Consider the following 27,453-nt stretch of genomic DNA (forward strand, 5'->3'; position numbering starts at 1 on the left):
GAGAGCGCGAGAGAGCCAGAGAGAGAGAGCCAGACAGCGAGAGAGAGCGAGAGAGCCAGACAGCGAGAGAGAGAGAGAGAGAGAGAGAGAGAGAGAGAGAGAGAGAGCCAGACAGCGAGAGAGAGAGAGAGAGAGAGAGAGAGACAGACAGCGAGAGAGAGAGAGAGAGAGAGAGAGAGACAGACAGCGAGAGAGAGAGAGAGAGAGAGAGAGAGAGAGCCAGACAGCGAGAGAGAGAGAGAGAGAGAGAGAGAGAGAGCCAGACAGCGAGAGAGCCAGAGAGAGAGAGAGAGAGCCAGACAGCGAGAGAGAGAGAGAGAGAGAGCCAGACAGCGAGAGAGAGAGAGAGAGAGAGAGAGAGCCAGACAGCGAGAGAGAGAGAGAGAGAGAGAGAGCCAGACAGCGAGAGAGAGAGAGAGAGAGAGAGAGAGAGAGAGCCAGACAGCGAGAGAGAGAGAGAGAGAGCCAGACAGCGAGAGAGAGAGAGAGAGCCAGACAGCGAGAGAGAGAGAGAGAGAGAGAGCGCGACAGCGAGAGAGAGAGAGAGAGAGAGCGCGACAGACAGACAGACAGAGAGAGAGAGAGAGAGAGCCAGACAGCCGTTGGCTGTCCGGGCATGCTGGGAGTTGTAGTTTTGCAACAGCTGGAGGAACACTGGTTGGGAAACACTGCTCTATGGGATTGTCTTGGTCGCTGGTTGGGAAACACTGCGAGAGATTAATTGTTCGTCTCAGTTCAGTGGCACATAGCTGAACGCTTTTCTTCCGCCTTGTTTTAGAAAAATCAGTTGGGGTCCCAACACTGAGGCACGACAGATTTAAAAACGTGAGACATGTTTTGTTTTGGTTTTTATTCAAAATGACGGTGCCCATTTAACATTACACCCCGGCGTTCACACACCATAATGGCAGGGTGTCTTAATAAAGTACATACCTGAATGTAAAGGACATAGGCAATTTGTGTCTGCGCCTTTCTGAGAATCAGGTGTTTGCGGAAAAATCTCTGGATCCGCACAGCACATAGATGGTGATGGACAGAAGAAGTGAACTTCACCAGTTGCCTCTCTCGAGTCAGACGTGCAACCTGAAAAACAAAAGGTATTGAAGCCAAAACTCATAAAGTGAAGACTGAACAGAAAGTCAGTGCGAAGTATGTGTGCGCAAATCTTAAACTGGTCACATGTGAAAGCTTCCACTTTCCACTTTTAGTTTAGGCCTCCAAAAAATACATTTTGGCAGCATGTTGTGAAAGCCTCAGGAGCATATTGTAAAGGATGGACACCTGTGCGGATTTTTCTCTTTTTCTTGATTATTTTCTAAACTTTGTTAAAGGGGTACTCCGGTGGAAAACTATTTTATAAAAAAAATTTTTTAAATCAACTGGATTACTTCTATTTAAAAATCTTAATCCTTCCAGTGCTCCAGTATCAGATGCTGTATGCTCCAGAGGAAGTTGTGTAGTTCTTTCCAGTCTGACCACAGTGCTCTCTGCTGACACCTCTGTCCATGTCAGGAACTGTCCAGAATGCAAGCAAATCCCCATAGCAAACCTCTCCTGCTATAAACAGGTCCTAAAATGGACAGAGTTGTCAGCAGAGAGCACTGTGGTCAGACAGAAACGAACTACACAACTTCCTGTGGAGCAAACAGCAGCTGATAAGTACTGGAAGGATTAAGATATTTGTAATAGAAGTAATTTACAAATATGTATAACTTTCTACCACCAGTTGATAAAAAAAAATTCGCCGGAGTACACTTTTAATAGTCTTTATTAACTATTTCCTACCATTGAGCAGCTAATAAGACAAAAACTAGATAAGTCTGTAAGACCGTCTGTTCTCCCTATAAGAGATGATAACAGAGGGAGGTTATAGACCAATTCAGATAGTACACAGGGGAAATAAAGGCAGAGAATCATATATGTTGTGTACAAGTATATAGAGAAAACAAATTTTAGTAGCTGTACAAGCAAAAGTAGGCAAAATGTTCAATTAAGATTTATGGGGAAAGTGTGTGTTGCACCATAAAAGGTACAAAACAAGAGAGGAGGAAAAAAAAAAATAAAGTTTTACAAAAGAGTAAAACTTTAAGACAGAATATTGCCAGCAGTATTATTTAGGAAATAGTATAAAAAAATCGGTATCTCAAATACTAGTCCTATTTGTAAGTGGATTTCCCATCATAGCTCTGCAGATTCTTCATCCTCAGAATCAGTAGGGAGCCTCTTACTTATCGGAAAGTGACATTGTAAGCTGGCAGTGAAGTGAATAGGAGTTAAGCTACAGTATGTCTGTCTGCTTCAGGCTCTGTTCCCTGTGTGTGTCGCAGAGGCCATGGCTCTGGCAAATAGCTGGTCAGCAGAGTGCCAAGTCATGGACACCACCGATAAGATAACTTAAGGGGTACGCTGGTGAAATTTTTTTTTTTTTTTAAATCAACTGGTGCCAGAAAGCTATGCAGATTTGTAAATTACACAAAGCAAGAAATGTAGATGGCACTCACCAAAGTCGTAGCTTAATAATCTTGAATGTTGTGAATAGGAGTGCGGTGTCAGGCAGGTATCGTGGCAGAGACGCAGAGGACTTCCACACTGAGGTCCACAGCGCCTCCCCCACAATTCAAGATTATTATATCAACATGTCCTGCTTTGTGTAATTATGGAACTGTCTACCACTCTCTAGACTGAGCACCTATACAGTCGGTTTGCCTCATTTAATACACCTGCCTAAGCTCCCTAACTACAGCAGTGCCGGTTTTTCTGTCTCTCCAATAAAGTATTCAGATTTGTAAATTATTTCTATAAAAAAAATAAAGAAAAATCTTGATCCCTCCAGTACTGATCAGCTGCTATATGCTCCACAGGAAGTGGAGTTGTTCTTTTCGGTCTGACCACAGTGCTCTCTGCTGACACCTCTGTTCATGCCATGAGCTGTCCAGAGGAGGAGTGTTATGTGGATTTGCTTCTAACTCTGGACAGTTCCTGATATGGACAGAGGTGTCAGCAGAGAGCACTGTGGTCAGACTGAAAACAACAACAAAGAACTGTACTTCCTCTGTAGTATACAGCAGCTAATAAGTTCTCGAAGGATTAAGATTTTTAAATAGAAGTGAGATTACAAATCTGTTTAACTTTCTGGCACCAGTTGATTTGAAAAGAACAAAAAACAGTTCCCCTCTAAAGGGGTATTCCGCCCCTAGACATCTTATCCCCTATCCAAAGGATAGGGGATAAGATGTCAGTTCGCCTAGGTCTTGCTGCTGGGGACCCCCAGGATCCCCGCTGCGGCACCGCGCTATCATTACTGCACAGAGCGAGATCGCTCTGTGCGTAATGACGGGCGATACGGGAGACGGAGCAGCGTGACGTCATGGCGCCGCCCCTCGTGACATCACGGCCCGTCCCCTTAATGTAAGTCTATGGGAGGGGGCGTGACGACCACCCCTCCCCCTCCCATAGACTTGTATTGAAAGGGGCGGGCTGTGACATCACAAGGGGCGGAGCCGTGACGTAACGATGCTCCGGCCCCTGTACCGCCCATCATTACGCGCAGAGCGAACTCGCTCTGTGCTGTAATGATAGCGCGGTGCCGCAACGGGGATCCCAGGGGTCCCCAGCAGCGGGACCGCGGCGATCTGACATCTTATCCCCTATCCTTTGGATAGGGGATAAGATGTCTAGGGGCGGAATACCCCTTTAAAGGGCATATTCACATGTGCCACTTTTGCTGTGAATCTAAAACTGCTTAATCAATATAAATAAATTGTTCAACACAGGATCAAATCTGCAATAGAAATGGCAGACGAGAATAGAGAAAATAAATAGGAATTAATAAATTTAAGAAAAACAAAGAATTCTGAAAGTATTTGGTTTACAGACAAACACCCATGAGACAACCTCCGCAGCACGACTTCTATGAGGAATATACACTCTGCATCATGTATAATCAGATGTATATTCTGTATTTGCTGTAGTCACCTGTCTTCTGAGCAGCCAGCCCCGGGCACAGGCTTGTATTCTGATGACGGAATTCTTCCCTTGTATGTATTGTAGCTGCTCACGTCTTCCTTGTTGCAGAGCCCTGAAGCGCTGCTGGAGTGTCACCGCTGCAGCTTTCAGCCTGAGGTAGCGCCGCCGATGCCAAAAGCCTCTGAACGCTGCTTGTATGACGCAGGCCGCACGCTGCATCTAACAACAATAAAACCAGGAGAGAAACTTTAAAATTTATGATTTACAGACAGAAAAGTTGAGTCATTTACAGGCTGTGTGTAAATGGGTCATAAAAAAATAACTTCAAGGCTACGCTCACCTGGCAGACTTTTCAAGCGAAATTCCGCACATTTTAGTACACATTGTGTTAAGAGATGAGCGAACTTACAGTAAATTCGATTCGTCACGAACTTCTCCGCTCGGCAGTTGATGACTTTTCCTGCATACATTAGTTCAGCTTTCAGGTGCTCCGGTGGGCTGGAAAAGGTGGATACAGTCCTAGGAAAGTCTCCTAGGACTGTATCCACCTTTTCCAGCCCACCGGAGCACCTGAAGGCTGAACTAATTTACGCAGGAAAAGAAATCAACTGCCGAGCCGAGAAGTTCGTGACTAATCGAATTTACTGTAAGTTCGCTCATCTCCAATTGTGTTAAATGGGGATTCCGCTGTCTACAGTGGAATCCCTTTGAAGTCAATAGGGATTTGAATTCTGCCCAGAACCTGTGTGTTAAAGTGTCCCTTTCGTCAACAAAAACCTTTTATATAATGTAGATAATACCATTATATGTATGTTTGTAATATACATTGCTTAAAAAATGCGTATATTTTTGTCCCTACAGCTATTGCCTGTGTGTCTCTATGAGGAGACCAAATACAGGAAGTAAAGGTGGACAAGCAGGGCTCTGTGCAGTAAGAAAAAGCAGGACATAAACATGCTCTATAACCGTGGTCTCCAACCTGCGGACCTCCAGATGTTGCAAAACTACAACTCCCAGCATGCCCGGACAGCCGTTGGCTGTCCGGGCATGCTGGGAGTTGTAGTTTTGCAACATCTGGAGGTCCGCAGGTTGGAGACCACTGCTCTATAACATGCTCCTCAGGATGATTTACAAGCCAGGAGTCCCTGCACAGATCCCTGCTTGTCCTGCCCTCACTTCCTGTATTTGGACTCCTCATAGAGACACACAGGCAATAGCTGCAGGGACAGCATTTTTTCACTCATAAATATACACAATTTTTAAGCAATGTATATTACAAATATACATATAATGGTATTATCTACATTATATAAAAAGTTTTTGTAGACGTCAGGTCACTTTAAGGACGTCACTTTAAGTAAGTCACTTTAAGCGTGCACAGAAATTCGGCAGCCAGCTTTGCAGAACAGAACTTGAGCGTAATCACAGAATTTCCACCATGTGAACATAGTCTAATGCTGAGAGGGGTTTCAACCCAGAGGAAAGAAAGAAAGAAATTGAACTCCAAAAAGCGTTCACCCCTTGAAACCAACAGCAAAAAGAGGATGATCACACAGGGGTAATTTGGAACTTGGCCTAGAGGAGAGACCAAAAGGCTTGAAAACACATTCGCAACACAATAAAGAGCTCTGGAAAGAAAGGGAAGGAAAATTTGTTGCGCAGAATTTTGCTCTTTATAGTTGTTGCTAGAGATGAGCAAACTTACAGTAAATTCGATTCGTCACAAACTTCTCGGCTCGGCAGTTGATGACTTATCCCGCATAAATGAGTTCAGCTTTCAGGTGCTCCCGTTTGCTGGAAAAGGTGGATACAGTCCTAGGAGACTCTTTCCTAGGAATGTATCCACCTTTTCCAGCCCACCGGAGCACCTGAAAGCTGAACTAATTTATGCTGGAAAAGTCATCAACTGCCGAGCCGAGAAGTTCGTGACGAATCGAATATACTGTAAGTTCGCTCATCTCTAGTTGTTGCAGTAACTTTGGCAACTTTTCTATGCCACAAAAAAAAAAAAAAAAAAAAACTAAACCCATAATACATTGCCTCCCAAACTTTATCAAATGCATTTTTTTTGTGTTTGTAGGATACACCCAAGAATAAATCTTTGAATCCCTTAAAAACAGCTCTTCTAGAAAAGTCTCCTAATGCATCTATAGTGTAATTCAGTGACCTCCAACCTGCACCTCTCCAGCTGCTGCAAAACTACAACTCCAAGCATACTTTATCATGTACTGGAGCGCCACAGGCTTAGGGCACCAGTGGAATTTTAACATCAGTGTGGAGGAAAAAATTGAGAAAACCTACCTTGTGAATCTCTCTTCTGACAACATTTCCTCTGTACACAGACTGGAGTCTTTTTGCAGCTTCTTGTTTTTGCATAAAGTCTTTGCGGATAGTCCTTGACCAAAGGGTCTCCCGCCATCTCCTCTGGATGCACACAGAAGCCTTTCGGGTTCTTATAAACCTTACCCCACAAAAAGAAATGCAGCCATTATGGATCTATTAGCATGCTCTTTTATGTTTTTATTGCACAAATAGTTATCCAGGAAAATTATATTTATATTCATATACACACACTATATACCGTATTTATCGGCGTATAACACGCACTAAAAATTTTAGCCTAAAGTCTGTGTGCGTGTTATACCCCGATACACCCCCAGGAAAGGCAGGAGGAGAGAGGCTGTCGCTGCCCGCTTCTCTCCCCCTGCCTTTCCTGGGGTCTAGAGCGCTGCTGCCGGCCCTTTTCACCCCCTGGCTATCGGCGGCGCTGCCCGTTCTGTCCCCCTGACTATCGGTGCCGGCGCCGATAGCCAGGGGGAGAGAAGCGGCGCCGACAGCCAGGGGGAGAGAAGGGGCAGTGGCACCCATTGCCTCCCCCCATCCCCGGTGGCATAATTACCTGAGTCGGGTCCGTGCTGCTGCAGGCCTCCGGCGTGCGTCCCCTGCGTCGTTGCTATGCACGGCGCGGCGCACTGACGTCATGCGCCGCGCCGTTCAGCGCATAGCAACGACGCGGGGGACGCACGCCGGAGGCCTGCAGCAGCGCGGACCCGACTCAGGTAATTATGCCACCGGGGATGGGGGGAGGCAACGGGGCAGCGGCGCCGGCAATGGGTGCCGCTGCCCCTTCTCTCCCCCTGGCTGTCAGTGCCGCTTCTCTCCCCCTGGCTATCGACACTGGCAGCGGCGCCGATAGCCAGGGGGTGAGAAGGGCCGACCGCAGCGCTCTAGACCCCAGGAAAGGCAGGGGGAGAGAAGCGGGCAGCGACGGCCTCTCTCCCCCTGCCTTTCCTGGGGGTTTATCGGGGTACACACGCGCACACACGCACCCTCATTTTACCATGGATATTAGGGTAAAAAACTTTTTTTACCCAAATATCCTTGGTAAAATGAGGGTGCGTGTTATAGGCCGGTGCGTGGTATACCCCGATATATATATATATATTAATAATATATAATATAATATATTAATAATATATAATATAATATATTAATAATATATAATATAATATATTAATAATATATAATATAATATATTAAAAATATATAATATAATATATTAAAAATATATAATATAATATATTAAAAATATATAATATAATATATTAAAAATATATAATATAATATATTAAAAATATATTAAAAATATATTAAAAATATATTAAAAATATATTAAAAATATATTAAAAATATATTAAAAATATATTAAAAATATATTAAAAATATTATATTAAAAATAAAATATATTAAAAATAAAATATATTAAAAATAAAATATATTAAAAATAAAATATATTAAAAATAAAATATATTAAAAATAAAATATATTAAAAATAAAATATATTAAAAATAAAATATATTAAAAATAAAATATATTAAAAATAAAATATATTAAAAATAAAATATATTAAAAATAAAATATATTAAAAATAAAATATATTAAAAATAAAATATATTAAAAATAAAATATATTAAAAATAAAATATATTAAAAATAAAATATATTAAAAATAAAATATATTAAAAATAAAATATATTAAAAATAAAATATATTAAAAATAAAATATATTAAAAATAAAATATATTAAAAATAAAATATATTAAAAATAAAATATATTAAAAATAAAATATATTAAAAATAAAATATATTAAAAATAAAATATATTAAAAATAAAATATATTAAAATAAAATATATTAAAATAAAATATATTAAAATAAAATATATTAAAATAAAATATATTAAAATAAAATATATTAAAATAAAATATATTAAAATATAATATATTAAAATATAATATATTAAAATATAATATATTAAAATATAATATATTAAAATATAATATATTAAAATATAATAAAATATATTAAAATATAATAAAATATATTAAAATATAATATAATATATTAAAATATAATATAATATATTAAAATATAATATAATATATTAAAATATAATATAATATATTAAAATATAATATATATAATATATAATATAATATATAATATATATAATATATAATATATATAATATATAATATATATAATATAATATATATAATATAATATATATAATATAATATATATAATATAATATATATAATATAATATATATAATATAATATATATAATATAATATATATAATATAATATATATAATATATATAATATAATATATATAATATAATATAATATATATAATATAATATAATATATATAATATAATATAATATATATAATATAATATAATATATATAATATAATATAATATATATAATATAATATAATATATATAATATAATATAATATATATAATATAATATAATATATATAATATAATATAATATATATAATATAATATAATATATATAATATAATATATAATATAATATAATATAATATAATATAATATATAATATATATAATATATAATATATAATATATAATATATAATATATAATATAATATATAATATATAATATATAATATAATATAATATATAATATAATATAATATATAATATATATATATATATATATATATATATATATATATATATATATATATATATATATATATATATATATATATATATATATATATATATATATATATATATATATATATATATATATATATATATATATTATATATATATATATATATATATATATATCCTGCCACACCTGTTTTTAGGTTGTGTGTGGTATCGCAGCTAACTTTCGTTGAAGTCAATGGAGTCAAATTGCTATACCACATACAACCTGAAGACAGGGGTGGTGTTTTTGCAAGAAATTATCTCTGTTTTTCAATTCCTGGATAACACCTTTAAAGGGGATATGCAGGAAAAAAAATGTTTTATAAATCAACTGGCTCCAGAAAGTTAAACAGATTTGTAAATTATATAAAAATGTGGGAGCTCTACGTAAAAAGAGAAAACCTATACCGAGGATACTGCGTTGCACATACCCATGTGCCAAGAAAGAGTACTAATAGTGTAAAAAGGGGAGGCAGTCCTTCTAGGCTAGGTCAGAGTAAACGATATAAGGTCAAAAATTAGAAGAAAGAGGGAGAGAGAAAAAAGAAAAAGTGTCTAAAATAGCAGAAAATGATAACATTTATTTGGAAAAATGATGTGAGGTCTGCGGCAGGGCCCTTGTCCTAGACTGGTCACTAGATAAAATGGTTACAATGGTATAAAATGCTAAAAATATAAAATATACACAGTGGTATTGCACTTCACTAATTGGACAATGAGACAATTAAAGTGCGGCAATGGGACAGTGCAAACAGTATCTGTTTAGTTATACTGTAAAGTCATATTATAGGAGCCGGTATTAGTCCAGATGAAAGTACATAGCAAAAAAGTTGATAATCCAATAAGGCAAATTTTCGGTAGCTCTGGAGCCTCCCAGATTGGGGCCCACTATAAACGTTTTTAGGTGCAGAGATACAGGCGATGCCCCCTCTACCCCGACGGCACGGGGACTGAATGCAAGAGGGCAATCGCTATACAGTTCAGGCACTTAGTGCCTCTTACCGGCTACAGTGTGCACAGTCAGGTGAGTGCAGCTGTGCTTGCGATCCGGATACACGTCCCTCTGTCCCCGCGGCACGGGAGAAATGTAGGAGGGGTGATATGATCCGGTGCTGGGGGTTGGAGATGATGGCTGGGAAGCAGCATGTGGCAGGGCTGTGAAGCCTAGCGGTTGTAGCAGCGTATGGCAACGCTGGAGGTATCCTCTCTACCCCGGCGGCACGGGAAGCAGGTGAGAGAGTAGGTGAGGACCGGCAATGCGGTAACGATTGTCTCAGATGATGTGCAGGGTTGTGCATCCGGATCGCAAGCACAGCTGCACTCACCTGACTGTGCACACTGTAGCCGGTAAGAGGCACTAAGTGCCTGAACTGTATAGCGATTGCCCTCTTGCATTCAGTCCCTGTGCCGCCGGGGTAGAGGGGGCATCGCCTGTATCTCTGCACCTAAAAACGTTTATAGTGGGCCCCAATCTGGGAGGCTCCAGAGATACCGAAAATTTGCCTTATTGGATTATCAACTTTTTTGCTATGTACTTTCATCTGGATTAATCCTGGTTCTTATAATAGGACTTTACAGTATAACTAAACAGATACTGTTTGCACTGTCCCATTGCCGCACTTTCATTGTCTCATTGTCCAATTAGTGAAGTGCAATACCACTGTGTTTATTTTATATTTTTAGCATTTTATACCATTGTAACCATTTTATCTAGAGACCAGTCTAGGACAAGGGCCCTGCCACACATCATTTTTCCAAATAAATGTTATCATTCTCTGCTATTTTAGACACGTTTTCTTTTTTTTCTCTCTTTCTTCTAATTTTTGACCTTATATCTTTTACTCTGACCTAGCCTAGCAGGACTGCCTCCCCTTTTTACACTATTAGATTTGTAAATGACTTCTATTAAAAAAAATCTTAATCCTTTCAGCACTTATGAGCTGCTGAAGTTGAGTTGTTCTTTTCTGTCTAAGCGCTCTCTGAGAACACGTGTCTCAGGAACCGCCCAGTTTAGAAGCAAATCCCCATAGAAAACCTCTTCTACTCTGTGCAGTTCCTGCGACAAGCAGAGATGTCAGCAGAGAGCACTGTTGCCAGATAGAAAACAACAACTCAACTTCAGCAGCTGATAATTATTGAAAGGATTGAGATTATTTAATAGAAGCAATTTAAAAATCCGTTTAACTTTCTGGAGCCAGTTGATATAAAAAAAAAAAAAAAAAAAAGTTTTTTTGCAGGAATACCCCTTTAATTCTCTTTGTATTTTACAAGATAACAACAAATCCTACTAGGCATGCTGTTATCCTCTCTACAATGCCAGTGCCCACTTACCTTGCCCTTTCCTGGTTGGCTCTCACACGTCTTTGAAGATTCTCCACAGTCCTGAGGAGGGTGATGTAGTTCCTACGGACAGTCCAGGATCTATAATACCTCTGGATGACACAAGCAGCTTTCTCTTTCCTTAATAACGTCCTGGTTTGTGACCCTCTGTAGGCAGCCTGAATTTAGCAAAAACAAAGTAAAATATGGGATGCCAGCCATTCATGCTAGGGAGTCAGACATTGAACCAAGATCCCAGGGCTGTAGGTTGTACAGTGGTCCCTCAACATACGATGGTAATTCGTTCCAAATGAACCATTGCTACCCGAATCCATCGTCTGTTGAGGGATCCGTGCAATAATATAGAAAGTTACACTCACTTGTCCCCGCTGCTCCGGACCGGCAACACTGCCCTGGATCGTCGCTCTCCATCGCAGTCATCACGTCACCACGCTCGCCGCTCCTATTGGATGACGGGACGGCGTGCGCAGCGACGTGATGATGACGAAGGAGAGCAACGGCCATCCGGAGGAGCCTGAAGAGGACGGTCCGGAACGTTGGGGACAGGTGAGTGACACTCACCGGACCACACAGGGCCCATTAAACGGCTATCCGGCAGCAGCTGAAGCAGTCTGCGCTGCCGGATAGCCGTTTATGCGATAGCCCCGACATACAAAAGCATCGTATGGTGATGCTGCCTTCAACATGCGATGGACTCTGAGAGTGATGGTATGGTGAAATGATCGTATGTCGGGGCCATCGGGGGGGGGGGGGTCACTGTACATTAATAGGGAAACTGTGGCCCTTCTTGTATACTCATCTTTCCCATCCAGGGTGTCGCCAGCTGTTGCAAAACTACAACGGCTGACCGGGCATGCTGGGAGTTGTAGTTTTGCAACAGCTGGAGGCACCCTGTTTGGAAAACACTTCTATATGAGATGTCCCAATTCCTCGGGAAAAATAAAAACAATGTGCCTCTCTTCTATAAAATGCATAGTTTTACCTGCAGAACAATGGCCGCCGCTCGGAGCCTTATGTAGTAGTGCCGATGGAGCATCTGCAAACAGCGCGCTCTGTATCTCTGTTGTAGGATTAATGCAGCCTGTTTATACTGGAAGAAAGTCTGTCTTTGAACATATCTGCGCCAATGGGTCTGTAGAGAAAGAAAAAAATACATTTTATCTCTGTTCTCATGAAGCTGGACCCACACGAATGAGCTATATGCTCTTAAATGGACACTGTCACTTAAAAAAAAAAAAAATTTTATATTATATACACATATATATACACATTTGACATGTCCCAGACACACTTCAAAAGTTGAGATTGTTAAGGGTCTGAGTGTCCAGATCTTCATTGATCGGGAGAAATCTGTGCTCTCTTCCGTCACATGATCAAAACACGCTCTATGGAGTCTATGGAGTCTGCCTCAATCATGTGACACAGAGCAGGGAGGGGAACACACAGCCTTCTCCCTGCTCTCTCTTGATCCAAAAGCTTAGACCCCCACCGATCGATTTGTTTACACTAATGTGGTCTTAACCCACCTATTTATGCAAACTGTCTTCTATCTAATGTATATGGGGTCTCCCGACTATGCACCGCCAAACGGAGAGAAAGCTATGTCTGTTGGATTTTAACATAAGTGATCCAGCAGCAACTTACTCCCTTCTACCCATTCAAAACGTATGCACACTCAGGTATGTCAAGCATGCATGCACCAGTGCAGGGGGAATCGGGAGGAAAAAATATTGGGTGAACAACAGCCACCTAAGGTGTACGGCCAGATTAGCACGTGACTGCAAGGGGATCTATAACAATGGAGACACATAGCTCGGCATTAGGCGGTGAGGACACAAAATAGTAGGAAATGTTCAATTACTGTGATTAAAGACAACTTTTTACGTGTTGCAAGTTTTTTATTGCAACGGGTCTCACTCCTTGCCTTGGCAGTCGTGGGCCTCATGTGATCAATAACTTTTGATATGTCTGAGCAACATGTTAAGAGAGTGGTTTTTAATGACAAGAAAGCTTTAAAGAAAACCATTTAAAAAGATTTGCATTACAGTGGTCCCTCAAGTTACAATATGAACTGGTTCCAGGACGACCATTGTATGTTGAATCCATTGTATGTTGAGATCATAAAACTCTATGGAAACCTGGGAATTGGTTCTGAAGCCACCAAAATGTCATCCAAAAATAGGAAAACGTGAGGTTTAAAGGAAAATAAGTAGATTAATATAGATGAAGCAAATCCTTACATATAAAAGTAATAAAGATCTGCTGGGAGCTGTAATCACTGTCTATGTAGAGGACAGGAGCTTCTTCAGGGTCCTGTACAGTACACAGTGTCCTAAAAAGTAACATGGAGCCGCCCTCACCTGGTGTCCAAAGGAGCAGCTAACCCTGGTACAGGTACAGAGTACAGAACATGTAATAGCTCCCTGTACTGTAGGGGGCGCTACCAGACACCAGTCAGTGCATACACTTCAGTAATACAGGGGTTTCACCAGTGAATGCTCATTCTGATTGCTCAGTTCTTCCGGCCATTGATACGTTTCACAGATCTAGACTGTCTGTATGTTGAATCTGGTTATAAGTACCATATATACTCAAGTATAAGACGACCAAAATATATATGCCAAAGCCCCCAATATCACCCCAAAATCCCAGGAAAAGTTATTGACTCGACTATAAGCCTAGGGTGGCAAATACATCATCACCGCCTGCCATCGGCTGTCCGGGCTTGCTTGGAGTTGTAGTTTTGAAACATCTGGAGGTCCACAGGTTGAAGACCACTGCAGTCTTCGACATCATCCAGCCCCCCACCCTCTCACCCACTTTAGTTTTGTACTCACCTCCGCTCAGCTGGACATTCGTGTGAGCTGGTCCGGGCCATCTGTGCTGCCGGTGGGGAGGGATAGTCGTTTCGGGCTGTCCATCTTCACCGGGGGGGGGTTCTTCTCCACGTTTCGGGCCCGGAATAGAGGCGTTGCCTTGATGACAACACACAGGGACGTTGCTAATGAACGTCCCTGTGCGGTGTCGTCAAGGCAACGTGACTATTCCGGAGCCGGGCCCGAAGCACGGAGAAGAGGCCCCCCCGGTGAAGATGGACAGCCCGGAACGACTATCCCTCCCACCGGACGGTCCTGCAGCACAGATGGCCCGGACCAACGCACCCTAACGTCCTGTCGAGCGGAGGTGAGTACAAAACTAAAGGGGGTGAGGGGGGGATGGATGATGTCGAAGACCGCAGTGGTCTTCAACCTGCGGACCTCCAGAGGTTTCATCTGGAGGTTCGCAGGTTGAAGACCACTGAGGGCGGAGAGTTCACTCGAGTATAAGCCGAGGGGGGTGTTTTCAGCACGAAAAATCGAGCTGAAAAACTCAGCTTATACTCGAGTATATACAGTAACAATGGTCCAGAAAAGACCATTATATGTTGATACTATTGTATGTTGTGGCCATTGTAAGTTGAGGGATCACTGTATTTCTATTTTTTTTTAAAATACATTGGAACAATATCTTTTTTTCTACAAAATAGATTTTTACATTGATAGCTACCCACCTGAATTATTACGGCAGCACACCGAGCCTTCATAAACCTCCTCTGAGCACAATATCTTCGTACTGCTGCCTGCAGACAGATCACTCTTCTCCTGAACTCCAGGTAAGCCATCCTCTGCTGCCTCATAAGAATAAGGGATCTGTATCGCTGCTGGAGGAGGATAGCCGAGGTTCTCTCCTCATGATATAGCGTCATCTCTCTGTGCATCCTGTAGAGGGCCTGCAACGTCACAGCCGATCTTCTGAGCAGCACAAACCTCCTCCGACACACAACCATACGTAGGTGAGCCTGTATTTTTCTTGCAGCTTTTTCTTGGCGCACAATCCTTCGTGCCTGCAACCCCCTGAACGCTGACTGGATTACTATAGCGGAGGTCCTCAACGATAGATACCGCGTTCTCTGCACACGACCTTGGAGACATCTTCTGAACCAGTTCTGTATACAGCGAGCAGATGCCTCCATTACTTTGAGCCTTTTCCTGACCAGATAGGCTCTGAAGGCGGCTTGGATGGCCACCGCTGCAGACTTCATCTGTAAGAAGGTTTTTCTTTTCCGATACATCTTGAAAGTGGCCTGTATTACCAGAGCAGCTTCCGTCTGCCTCAATTCTTTTTTCCTTTTCATGGCACGGAATGCAGATTGTATGCACCTTGTTGCGTTCCTTAGTTTCGTGAACTGCTGGACAGCTTCATCTCTTAACAAGTTTGCTCTAAATCGTGACTGAATTCTCCTTGCTGCTTGTTGCAAGGTGATATAGGATTTCCTTTGTCTGTACATACGATGATAGGACTGGATCGCTACCGCTGCTTGTTTTTTCCGCTCCACTCTCTCCCTGGCTTTATGTGCTCTCCATGCGGACTGGATGCAAACTGCAGACTTCCGAAGTTTAAGAAAATCCCCACGTTCAGATCTGCCGAGAATCAACGCTCTATATCGTCTCTGGAGACTCACTGTCGCAGCCCTCAGTTTTCTATATTCCTTTCTTTGCAGATAGGCTTTAACACACTTCTGGACGCTTGTGGCCGAATGGTGCATGCATTTTATCTGTCTTCTCACTTTTGCTCCCCTAAAGGCTGCTTGAAGCAATACTGCAGATCTTCTTGTGGTTTGGTAGAAATGCAAATCTCGGTCCCTTGACTTCTTCTCCCTGTATCGTTGCTGTATAGTTCTGGTGGCTTTTATCAGACTTTTGTAGTATGCGTGATAAACGTACATGCGGAAACCAGACTGGATGACAGTGGCAGCTTTATTCATTGCATTAATATTTCTGCGAACTCTCACTCCCCTAAATCCTGCTTGAATTGTGACAGCTGAGCTACGCATCTTTAGAAACTGCCCTTGTACCCGGCGACATTCGATGACTGAGCGGTACCACATCTGGATCTTGCAGGCTGCCTCACGCTGAGCCCTATACACAACCAGACTTCTGTGCATCCTGAAATAAGCTTGTATTTTTGCTGCCATTTTGTGTTTATGACCAAGCTCTTTTCTTATTTTATATCCTCTATAATAAGCCTGAATATGAGATGCTGCTTTTCGCATTGACCGATAGTTCCGGTAATGTCTGCGTGTAGCAACAGTTGCTCTATAAAGTCTCTGAATGCGAATGGTTGTTTCCTTTAATTCCAGGTACAGACTACGTTCAACGTACATCCTGAATTGTCTCTGGATGATCATAGCTGCTCTTTTCTGGTTTCTGAGTTCTTTTCTGACGAGCCAACCTCTACAACCGGCCTGGATACAGATGGTGGCATCTCTAATGAAAGAGTAGCGCAAAACTTCAAAGTCCCTCATCTTCTTTGCCCGGTATCTCTGCTGCACCACCCGTACAGCCCATTGAGTCTGTTCATAATTCTGTTTGCTTCTATACATCCTGTATGCTGTCTGGATTTTGGAAGCAGCTTTGTGCATTTTAGTTATTGCTTGTCTCGTCTTCGCACCCCGATAAGCAGCCTGAAGTTTTATTGCAGATTCTCGTAACTCTAAGAATTCTTCTCTAGTATGTAAAGCAGATCTATATGACCTGTAATGACTCTGTATTGTGATTGATGCACATTTTAGATTCCTATAATACTTTTTAGTCCTATGCATCCTAAAGAGGGCTTGGACGACTATGGCGGCCGAGTGCATATGCTGCAGCTTCTTCCTCTCTCTGAAACCCCTGTACGCAGCTTGCAAAACCAGAACGGCCCTTTTTAACTTTATGAACTCTTGTCTATGATGATCGCCAAGTCTTTTTAACCTAACTCTTCTCTGAACAATTACAGCTGCCCTTTGCAGCGCTAGAAAACGGCGTCTTTCTATAAGTGACCTGACAGCCCACTGGATGATCCTGGCTGCACAGCGTTTAGCTTGGAATTGATGCCGCAGCTGCATTGTCCGGTAAGATGACTGGATGCATAAAGCAGCACGTCTAATGTTGCAGTACAGTATCCTCTGTTTATTCTTCTCCTGACAGGCGCGGTAGCGACGTTGAACAGCTATAGTGACCCGTCTTAACTTGTTAAAGTAACATCGTTGTTTGAACATTAGATATTGCGACTGGATCACAGCTGCAGCCACATGCATGCGACCGATCCGCTTCCTGGCACTTCTTCCTCTCCAGGCCGCCTGCACAGTGTACGCAGCTTTCTTTAGGTTCACATATTCATCTTGCACTTTCCTGCCTTGCAGTACTGTTCTGTATCGCTGCTGGATCACAACAGCCGACTGCCTTATTTTCAGGTACTCTACTCTCTGTTTGTGCATCCTATAGATGGACAGGATCAAAGTTACAGACTTTTGCATCTGCATTACTCTTTGTCTTGTTTTCCTCCCTCTGTAGACAGACTGAAGTTTGATCACCGTCCTCCGGAGCTGAACATATTCTGTTCTTTGCCTCCGAGCAGCTATGGCTGTGCGGTACCACCTCTGTATTGTGGTTGTGCCCATCCTCCATTTGTGATATTGTTTTTTTATTCTGTAGGAGCGGTAGTATCCCTGAATAGTGCAGGCTGCTTTGTGAAGATCTAAAATACTCTTCCTGGTCTTCCACCCCCTATAGGCAGCTTGAAGGACTGTAATGGCTGCTTTTGTCCTCAAATACTGGGATCGCTGACACTTCTGTGAAAGGTAAGCCCTGTAGCGCATCTGAATGAGCTCAGTAGCCTGCTTTAGGGTCTTATACTTGGTTTGGCAGACATGCATTCTGTAATAGGATTGCATAAGACTTGCTGCTTTGTGCAACCTCAGAATCTCTAGTCTATCTTTTCTGCCCCTCCAGATGGCTTGTATCTTTGTTACCATCAGACATAGCTGAAGGTATTTTTGCCTTTCCTTTCTACCAGTCAGTACAGCCCGATAGCGCCGCTGGATCGTTAAGGTCGCCTTCTTGATCTTTTCAAACCCCTTCTGAGCAAGGTACCGTCTGACCGCAGACTGGATGACAATGGTGGCAGCATTCTGCTTGCGAAGTTGCCTCCTCACTTTAAAGCCCCGGTATGAGCTTTGTATAACCACAATGGCCTTCTTAGATTTTAGGAAATGTTGCATATCTTTCTTTTTTTGTTTTTGACCTCTGTACCAACTCTGAATAGTAAGCGCAGATTGCCGCATGTTCAGATAATGCTTCCTTGCTCTACAACGTCGGTAGTTTGCTTGTATGGTCATCGCAGCGGCGTGCTGAATTCCCAATCTTTTACGCACTATGTACCCCCGGTAGATTGCTTGTATCTGAACTGCAGACTGTCTAATTAGCAAGAAAGTTTTCCTATGATGCACACGGTCATTGTGAGCCTGAAATCTCCTCTGTAGGACCACGGCAGCTCTGTAAGTTGCGAGATACTCCTTTCTTGCCTTGTGCATCCTGTAGTACGCCTGCAATGTTGTTGCAGCTTCATTGCACACCTTCATTCTCTCTCTCACCAGGTATCCTCTTATGACGGATTGTATTCTAACACAGGCGGCCTTTTTCCTGCAGAACGATTTTCTCTCTTCAAGCATTAAGCGGTTTGCTCGAACTAGTCTTTGTAAAATTAAAACCTTCTGCTTCAGGACAATATAACGATTCCGTTCTTGCTTCATTTTAAACAGTGATTGTATCCTTAGGGCGGCAGCCCGCAAGGTCAGGTATTTGTGCCGTTGACTAAACATACGGTACTGTGACTGAATTATAATGGCAGCATCTGTCTTGGCTTCCAGCTTGCGCTCCCGCCATCTCCTGTAGGCTTTCTGAAGCACCAATGCAGCTTTATTCTCCCTTTTCATCTTGTCACATTTCCACCTCCTATAAGCAGACTGGATAACGGCAGTAGCAGCTTTTAGGCGACAATAATGGTTACACTCCTTTGTAGCCAATAGCCAAGAGCGAACATGATCTTGAATGACCCTCACAGCATGCAGCGTCCTTTGGTATGAAGCCACAGCAATCTTCGCTCGGACTCTTGCTTGCATGAGGACTACGTGTGCCTTAAGGGATCTGAAGTATTTTAGAGCAGCAAAACCTCTCCAGCGTTTCTGTAAAACAAAAAGTAATGTTTAGTTTTTTGTACTTCACAAAAAAAAAAACCAGAAGCTTAGATTTCGCACACTACATGTACAACATGGAGACTGTGCTGAGGATTTACGGTAGATTTCACCTCGCTGCATTGAAAGAGGTAAAAACAGAAAGTGATATGATGTGGATGAATTAATCCGCACCACAGGTCAGAGCTAAATATTTTTTTTATTTTTAGCAACAAACAAAACCAAGTTTATTGTGGTTCAAGATAGCTAGACAAAGCCTTGAATTTCCCGGGGCGCAGCCCGGGTGTCAAAGCAATAATAGTGAAATAACATAAATAACCGAACATAGGTATGCCAAGACATCAGGTATAAGGACACAAAGTAAAATAGCAAAGGGCGTGCCAGGGAGACTAATACAGCGAGAATGGGTATCTAACGTCTGGGGAGTATGAGGAAGAGATCCATGGGGACCATACAGACTCAAACCTGTCCACCGCAACCTTTATAATAGCATTGAGTTTCTCCGCCAACATAATAACATTAACCCGATCCACCACCCTTTGTAAGGACAAAGACGGTTGTTTCCAACAAGTAGCAATATGTATACGTGCAGCTATTAGGATAAACTGCGCTAGACGGAAGATCTTGTTAGGCATGTTAGTAGGATGGGCCCCCAGCAAACAAAAGGTAGGTTGAAGGGGGCATCTAGAGGAACACACAACTCTCAATAGAGCTATTACAGAGTTCCAAAACTGTCTGACAATCGGGCAACACCACCAGATAGGATACATGTTCCCCGCCAGGGGGCAGCCCCTGAAACATAGCGGGGAGACCGTAGGATAAATGGCGTGGAGCCTAGAGGGGACATAATAGGCCCTATGTAGAATTTTCAAGGAAGTTTCAGTAAGAGATACCTGTCAGCTGCCTTTAGTAAGAGTCTCGCAACTTGCCTGCCACTTGTCAGGTGTGAGTGTAACATGGAGGTCGGATTCCCATTGTATCATAAAAGGGAAGTTTGCAATCTTTTGGGGGAGAGTTCAGGTGTGCATAGACCAGGGAAAGCAAACCGGAGCGAAGAGGTGAATATAGGGCGGTAGATTCAAAGAAGGATGAAGAGACAGTATTAGAAGGAGGGGACAGTGTGGACAAAAAGGAAAACATTTGACGAAGACGGAGGAGTTCAGAGCCAGGAGGTGAGTGCTGTAATATGAATGCCTCCATCGTCGTCAACTTATTGTGGGATAAAAAGTCATGGAGATACCTAAAATTATTAGGTGTCCACCACGCAAATGGGGTTGTATGTAGACCAGGGGGGAAAAAGGGGTTATGACAGAGAGGGGTGAGAGGAGAATCAGCAGATTGCAAAGAAAACTTAAAACGGACCCTTCGCCAAAGAGACAGAGTATAGAGTCAACAAAGCAGAAGAAGGAAGAAGACGGGAGACAGATGGTATAGACCAGAGGAGAGTGGAAGGAGAATACGGGGAAGTGAGAGAGGATTCTAGGCATACCCACAGGGGAGCACCAGAGGGGGCATGAAACAACATAAGCTGAGCTAGCCTAGCTGCATGGTAGTACCTAGTAAAGTTTGGCACAGACAGACCACCCAAACGTTTATGAAGATACATAATTTTCCTCGGAATACGGGGGGGCCCTTCCACGCCAAATAAAACAAAACACATCTCTCTGCAAAGCACGGAGATCAGCAGGCGGGACTGGGATAGGGAGAGAACGAAATAGATAAAGACGACGGGGGAGCACAACCATTTTAACCCGCCCTAACCACGACAGAAAAGGCAGGTCCCAGTAGCGAAGGTCAGAACGGATAGACTGGAAAAGCGGAGGATAGTTAGCCTGATACAGCGTAGAGATAGTTGGGGTAAGGATAGTGCCCAGGTAGGAAAGTTTAGAAGTAGAGTCTGGGAAGCCAAAGTTCAGATTAATTAGCTTTTGTGTGGGGTGTGGAAGATGGAGATAGAGGGTCTCTGATTTGGAGTTGTTGATCCGTAAGCCCGAAAGGGCTGAAAAGCGAGAGAGAATACTGAACAGATTAGGGAGGGATACAAGGGGGTTGGTGATGGTAAGGAGCAAATCAACAGCAAATGAACTGAGTTTATAGTGATCAGAGCCTATCCTCGCACCCGTCACATCATGAGAGGCACGGATAGTGGCCGCCAGGGGTTCCATCGCCAGCGCAAAAAGATATATATTTTTTATTTTAAATTTATTTACTTTATTTTTAAGATGAGGGGACATTAATGACTGACACACTGGGAGATAATGTGACACTAATGACTGGCAAGGAGAGATAAGGGGACACTAAAGACCATGGGAAGATGAGGAGATACTAATGCCTGTGACACCCATTTGGGAGATGAGTGGACACTAATGACTGACACGGGGGGATAAGGCGACACTAATGAATGACAGAGAAAATGGGAAGCTAATACCTGTAACACGGGGGAGATGAGGGGATACTAATGACTGACACAGATTGTGCTATCAGGGAGATGAGATGACAATGACTGATCATATGACGTGTGGTGTAAAATGACATGACTTGATGCATCATGCCTCCTCTCTTTTTTGCTGGCTCCTAGATTGATAAATCAAGCCCTGCCCTATGGATTTATGTAGTGAATAATATTCAAAAACACAAAAAAAAAATAAAGTCAGAAGAACATTTTTTTACGCACCTGAATAACTACAGCAGCACAAGTCTCTATTTCTTTTCGTCTTAAAGTTCTTAATTTCACCAACTCCTTATAGGCCTGGTATCTTCTCCAGCACTTTTGGATAAGGACGGCAGAGGTTGTTCTCTTCAGAACCCGACGTCGTGACAGGAAGCTGCGCACCACACGCTGGACCACACAGGCTGCATTGTGCTTTTTCTGAAAAATCAAAATGGGAGGGAAATAAATCTAGAGTCATTAAGTCAAAATACCCAAACTCCTAGTTACGTCCAACTGTTTTTATGGGCACCTTCAGCATATTTCAGTACAGTGGTCCCTCAAATTACAATATGAATTGGTTCCAGGAGAAACATTGTATGTTGAAATCAAAACTATGGAAATCCAGAAAAAGATTAATCACCCAAGAGGCTCCTCTGCTTCACGGACAGTGCTAGGCAGCATAAATGGCTCCTAGAGCAGTGTTTACAAACCAGTGTGCCTCCTGCTGTTGCAAAACCAACTCCCAGCCTGTCCGGACAGCTGTTTGCCATCCAAGCATGCTGGAAGTTGTAGTTTTGTAACAACTGGAGGCACACTAGGTGGAAAACACTGTGCTAGACTCTATAAATCAATTTATACATAGACAGAAACTTCTCCAGGGTCCTGTACAGTACGCAGTGCACCGGAGATACAATATGGAGCCGCCCTCACCTGGTGCCAAAAAAAGGAACTAGTACTGGTAAAGGTAAAGGGCAGAACAGTACCGCACTATACTATAGGGAGGCGCTACTAGACAGCAAATCAGTGCATGTACTTAAATATTACAGAGGTTTTACTAGTGAAATGCCCACTCTGATTGGTCAGATCTTTCGCCCATTCACACGAGCCACGGATCTGGGCTATTTCTGGAATTGTATGCTGTGTATAGGTTCAAGTTACAATAATCCAGAAAAGACCATTGTGTGTTAAATCTTGTAACTCAATATAAATACTTAAATGGGCACGGTTATGAAATAAAAAAATTGATATGTTGTAGTACTTAAGTACTACAACATATCTCTAATATAGTTTAATTAAAAAAAGTTATTTTAAACCAGTTTAAAATTACTTTTAAATTCGGCCACTAGGGGTCGCCCTCCTAGTGTCCGAATGCATTCGGCAGTGACGTCACTACAGAATTTCGTCTCATTTGAGCGAGCACAGTGAAATCCAGGGCTGCGCCTTGGCTCCCTGGACTCACACACTGGCCGCCTTCCTGCTGCATATTCTCCCTGCAGCAGAGAGGCATGTGGCTCTTACCTCTCTTACAGCCGTGGCTCCAGTTGGGATACGCCGCCTCCTCACTGCTCCTCGCAGCTGTGTCCTGTCATTACCGGGGGGAGCGCTTTATACGGAGAGAGGGGCGCCATTTACAGGAGGGCCCATCACACACTGAGCAACAAGCGTGTGCCCGGCTTCCTGTCAATCCTCCAGAAACAGAGACAGTTTCCAGAGTGTACGGGCATGACAGGAAGCCGGGCACACGCTTGTTGCTTGCTACGGACCCCCGCTCATGGTCCGGCACAGGTGAGGGGGGGGGGGGGGGGGGGGAGGGGCGATATTGGTCAGGGGCTGGGTGTCTTCCAACACAGGGTGCCTCCAGTTGTTTCACCACTACAACTCCCAGAATGCCCTGACAGCAAATAGATGTCAGGGCATGCTGGGAGTTGTAGTGGTGAAACAGCTGGAGGCACCCTGTCAGGAGAACTAAGGGCGGAAGTCGGCCCCCAGCAGGCATCAGTGACGTGGTGCCTGCTGGGTAAGTCTGCCTGGTAGTGAGCACACTACCAGGCAGACAAAATGCCATTTTTAAGATAATAAAAAAATATATAAAGGCAGGGAGGGGGTTAGGGATAGATGGGCAATAGGCAGGGACAGAAAGAAAAAGAAAAAAAATAGAGGATGGTGGGAGCTACCCTTTAAATATTGTAACTCAATGTAACTTGAGGGACCATATGCCACATTAAAAATGTAGTTCACTCTGTAGAGCAGGAAGCTGAGCAGATATATTTGTTTGCAAGAACTAAAACATAATTTAATTAATTAATTAATTACATACATCTTTTGATTCTGGTCTTTAGGAGTCCGGTGAGCGGTCCTAATCAAAATCACTGAAAGTTCCCTTTATATGCCCACTAATAAGGGGAGGCTGTTAAGTATTAATTAGGACCACCCATTGAACACCTAAGGCCATATAATATATATACACATATACACACACATACACACTGTTTCTTCTCAGCTCCTTCTGCTCTATACCACTGAGCCAACAAACAGGACTGTATTTTTAATGTTCAACAAATTCTCCAAAATAAGAAAAGAGGTGGATCACTCAGCGCTCCGATGCTGTGCACTTTATCAAGAGATGAATACAGTGGCTACACGCGGATAGAAGTAAACGGCAGGGCAAGAGGTGTTGCGGAGCCCCGTCCGAAGCGACGGCGCCGTTTCAGGCCCCATGGGCGTTTCTTCAGGCCCGGAATTCCGGGCCTGAAGAAACGCCCCGGGGGCATGAAACGGCTTCAGACGGGGATCCGCAACACCTCTTGCCTTGCCGTTTACATCTATCCGCGTGTAGCCACTGTATTCATCTCTTGATAAAGTGCACAGCATCGGAGCGCTGAGTGATCCGCCTCTTTTCTTATTTTGGAGAATTTGTTGGACAGCAACTGCATTAGCGTGAGCACCACCGTTACACCAGCACTATCCCCCGACAGTCATACAGCTATCTACAAATCCCTGAGCAGTGCCAGGTGCTCTGTTATAGTCTGTATTTTTAATGTGACAGGTTCCTTATTAAGGAATAAAACTTTTGGGTCTTAATATAAATCTATGTATTACTCATATGAGCCCCTACCTGTAGCAGCTGTTCTTCTGCTGCCAGTCTGTGTTTTCTCCAAGCTGCCTGTATGACTCTGGCTGCCCGAGCTTCCTTGCGAATATCCAGAAGCCGAGCACAAAGAAATGAAAGGTAGATGATCACAACCTGTAAAAGAAAAAAAAAACATTAGCTTTAATAAAAATAAATTCAGATTTACAAGCTTTTATAAGGATTTAATGCAATGTAATAAAATCACGTAACAGATGCTGTGCCCTTCTGTTATATTTGCGATGTAGAAATTATGAATTTTTGGGGGCATTCGATAATTTATAGACCAGGCATAGGCAACCTTCAGCACAGCAGATGTTTTGGACTACATTACCCATTATGCTTTTGCAGCATTTTGACAAAGAGCATCATGGGAGATGTAGTCAAAAACCATCTGCAGTGCCGAAGGTTGCCTATGCCTGTTATACACAGTCCATTGGACTTAAGTACTAGGTAATTGGCTGTAGATGGCACATGCACGCCAATCGCAGCCATCATCTTGTAGACCGGTCCACAAGACTATGCTCTGGAGATACCCATTGTATAAGCCTCTATTGCTATTATGTAAATAGACAGCTTTACACTATGGAGGTGGGACCTGGCATGCAAGGTATGCCGAGTCCTGCCTCCATTATGTAAATTGGCCATTTCTAGATTAACAATGTCGGTTATTACAGTGGGTACATCTCCAGAATAGGACTTCAGATCCAGATAAGCGATACCTCATTGTAATCTGGTTCACCCACACTATAACCCCCTGTATTGGGTTTAAAGCAAGTGAACTCGCTGTCAGTCATTATGAAAGGTTTCCCATACCTTTTCATCTGGTATAGTATTAGACATGTCAGAGTGATGGATCATCGCAGGGATTCCTCCAAGGTCGGATACAGCATTCTGCACCAGACTGAAGTTTGCCTTCTCATTCTTTAGCAGCTCCTCAAACAAAGCTGAAGACGATGCAGAACCTGGAGGGGAAAAAACGGGTCCAAGTTAGTAATTGGCAGCTGATTCAGTGGTCTGGCGGTGGAACAGGAGAAGACAGAAGTGGTTCAGGTGACCAACCCCAGTGCACCAATGTACTGTAAGCCTACAGGATAACTATCAATATATTTTAATTAGTGGCAAGGCAGTATATATGGTGTAATTACCCTTTTATTCTACACTTATTCCGAAGAAAACTGACGCAGAAATAAGTGCAAAGTCCACATAATTTATGCTCCATTTACCATGGAACAGAAAGGGGCACGTCCCAAGAGGAATAAAGTGAGACATTTTTCCTGCTAATTCCCTAATGTGATCATATCCTAAGACAGTAAGGGCAAGTTCACACTGGACAGATTAGTTGCAAACTTGTGTAGGCAAAGTCTTCAGTGCACTACAACGGCAACCAAATCAAAGTGACTATACAAGCCTCTTGGTGCAAATGGTCTGCAGCAAATTCAAATTTTGTGAATTCCTAATAATTCTTGCTCATTTCTTTTCATTAACAAGCACGGTAATAAAAGTCCTATACAAAACACAGGTTACCTTGATCATACATTGCTGGCAACATATCCAAAGAGCTGTCGGAGTCCGAGGAAGAATTCAGACCTATGGTTCCAGTTCTACTGCACTCCACGGTCTGAGTTGTTCGCTCACGTATAGTATCGGCTGGCACGTAACTCGGGTGGTAATGATTGAGGAGGTAACAGAATATCCGGCCATCAGAAAAGGACACAGTGAAGTTTTCAATCTGCCAGAAATGATAAGACGTCAGTTGGTTAAACTTTTATTTGATTAAAAAAAAAAAAAAATTATATAAAACAAACAACAACAACAACAACAACAACAACAACAACAACAACAACATAATTTAAATAAGCAATATAATATATAAATATATACAATAATATCTAATATATTATATATGTATAATATTATATACACACACACACACACACACACCATTTTTATTTATTATTTCTCTCTCCACTTAAAGTGTACCTATTAATAAGAAAAAGAAAACTTTTGCCATGTTCTTGGGCAGAGTTTCCCAACCAGGGTGCCTCCAGATGTTGCAAAATTAACTCACAGCATGTCTGGACAGCCTTTGGCTGTCCGGGCATGCTGGGCGTTGTAGTTTTGAAACAACTGGAGGCACCCTGGTTGGGAAACACTGCACTAGGAACAATTTAAAACGAGCAGGAATAGACATGGACGGCCACTAGTTTTTTGGCAGACCTGGACACTGGTCCCTAAGACTTACATTAGGAGGCCGTCCTGGTAATGTGACATCAGGAGAGAACGCACTGGGGAAGATTTATAAAAACCTGTGAAGAGTGATGCAGCTGCCCATAGCAACCAATCAGCTCACTTTAAAGAAATGAAAGACGCAATATGATTGGTTGCTATGGGCAACTGCACCACCCTTCCTCTACACAGGTTTTAATACATCTCCCCCACTGAGCAAACACTTTCTGTCTCGTTCTTGTGATTGGTCGGTGTCTGACCACTAGGACCCTA

The 27,453-nt window shown here is 42.4% G+C and overlaps 1 protein-coding gene across 1 annotated transcript in view; it reads right to left on the reverse strand.

Annotated features, from left to right (window-relative positions):
• The window catches only part of ASPM (assembly factor for spindle microtubules), a 92,818-nt gene that overhangs the window by 25,203 nt on the left and 40,162 nt on the right, over window positions 1-27,453 (reverse strand). Inside the window, exons 15-24 of the mRNA XM_056523443.1 lie at window positions 26,479-26,683; window positions 25,768-25,916; window positions 24,940-25,068; window positions 22,068-22,262; window positions 14,891-19,384; window positions 12,323-12,472; window positions 11,332-11,498; window positions 6,268-6,427; window positions 3,976-4,185; window positions 934-1,083 (exon numbers count right to left, since the gene is read on the reverse strand). Coding sequence (XP_056379418.1) covers window positions 934-1,083; window positions 3,976-4,185; window positions 6,268-6,427; window positions 11,332-11,498; window positions 12,323-12,472; window positions 14,891-19,384; window positions 22,068-22,262; window positions 24,940-25,068; window positions 25,768-25,916; window positions 26,479-26,683 — 6,009 coding nt within the window. The remainder of the gene's footprint in view (window positions 1-933; window positions 1,084-3,975; window positions 4,186-6,267; window positions 6,428-11,331; window positions 11,499-12,322; window positions 12,473-14,890; window positions 19,385-22,067; window positions 22,263-24,939; window positions 25,069-25,767; window positions 25,917-26,478; window positions 26,684-27,453) is intronic.

Source organism: Hyla sarda, chromosome 6, assembly GCF_029499605.1.
Source record: "Hyla sarda isolate aHylSar1 chromosome 6, aHylSar1.hap1, whole genome shotgun sequence".
NCBI classification, from domain to species: domain Eukaryota; kingdom Metazoa; phylum Chordata; class Amphibia; order Anura; family Hylidae; genus Hyla; species Hyla sarda.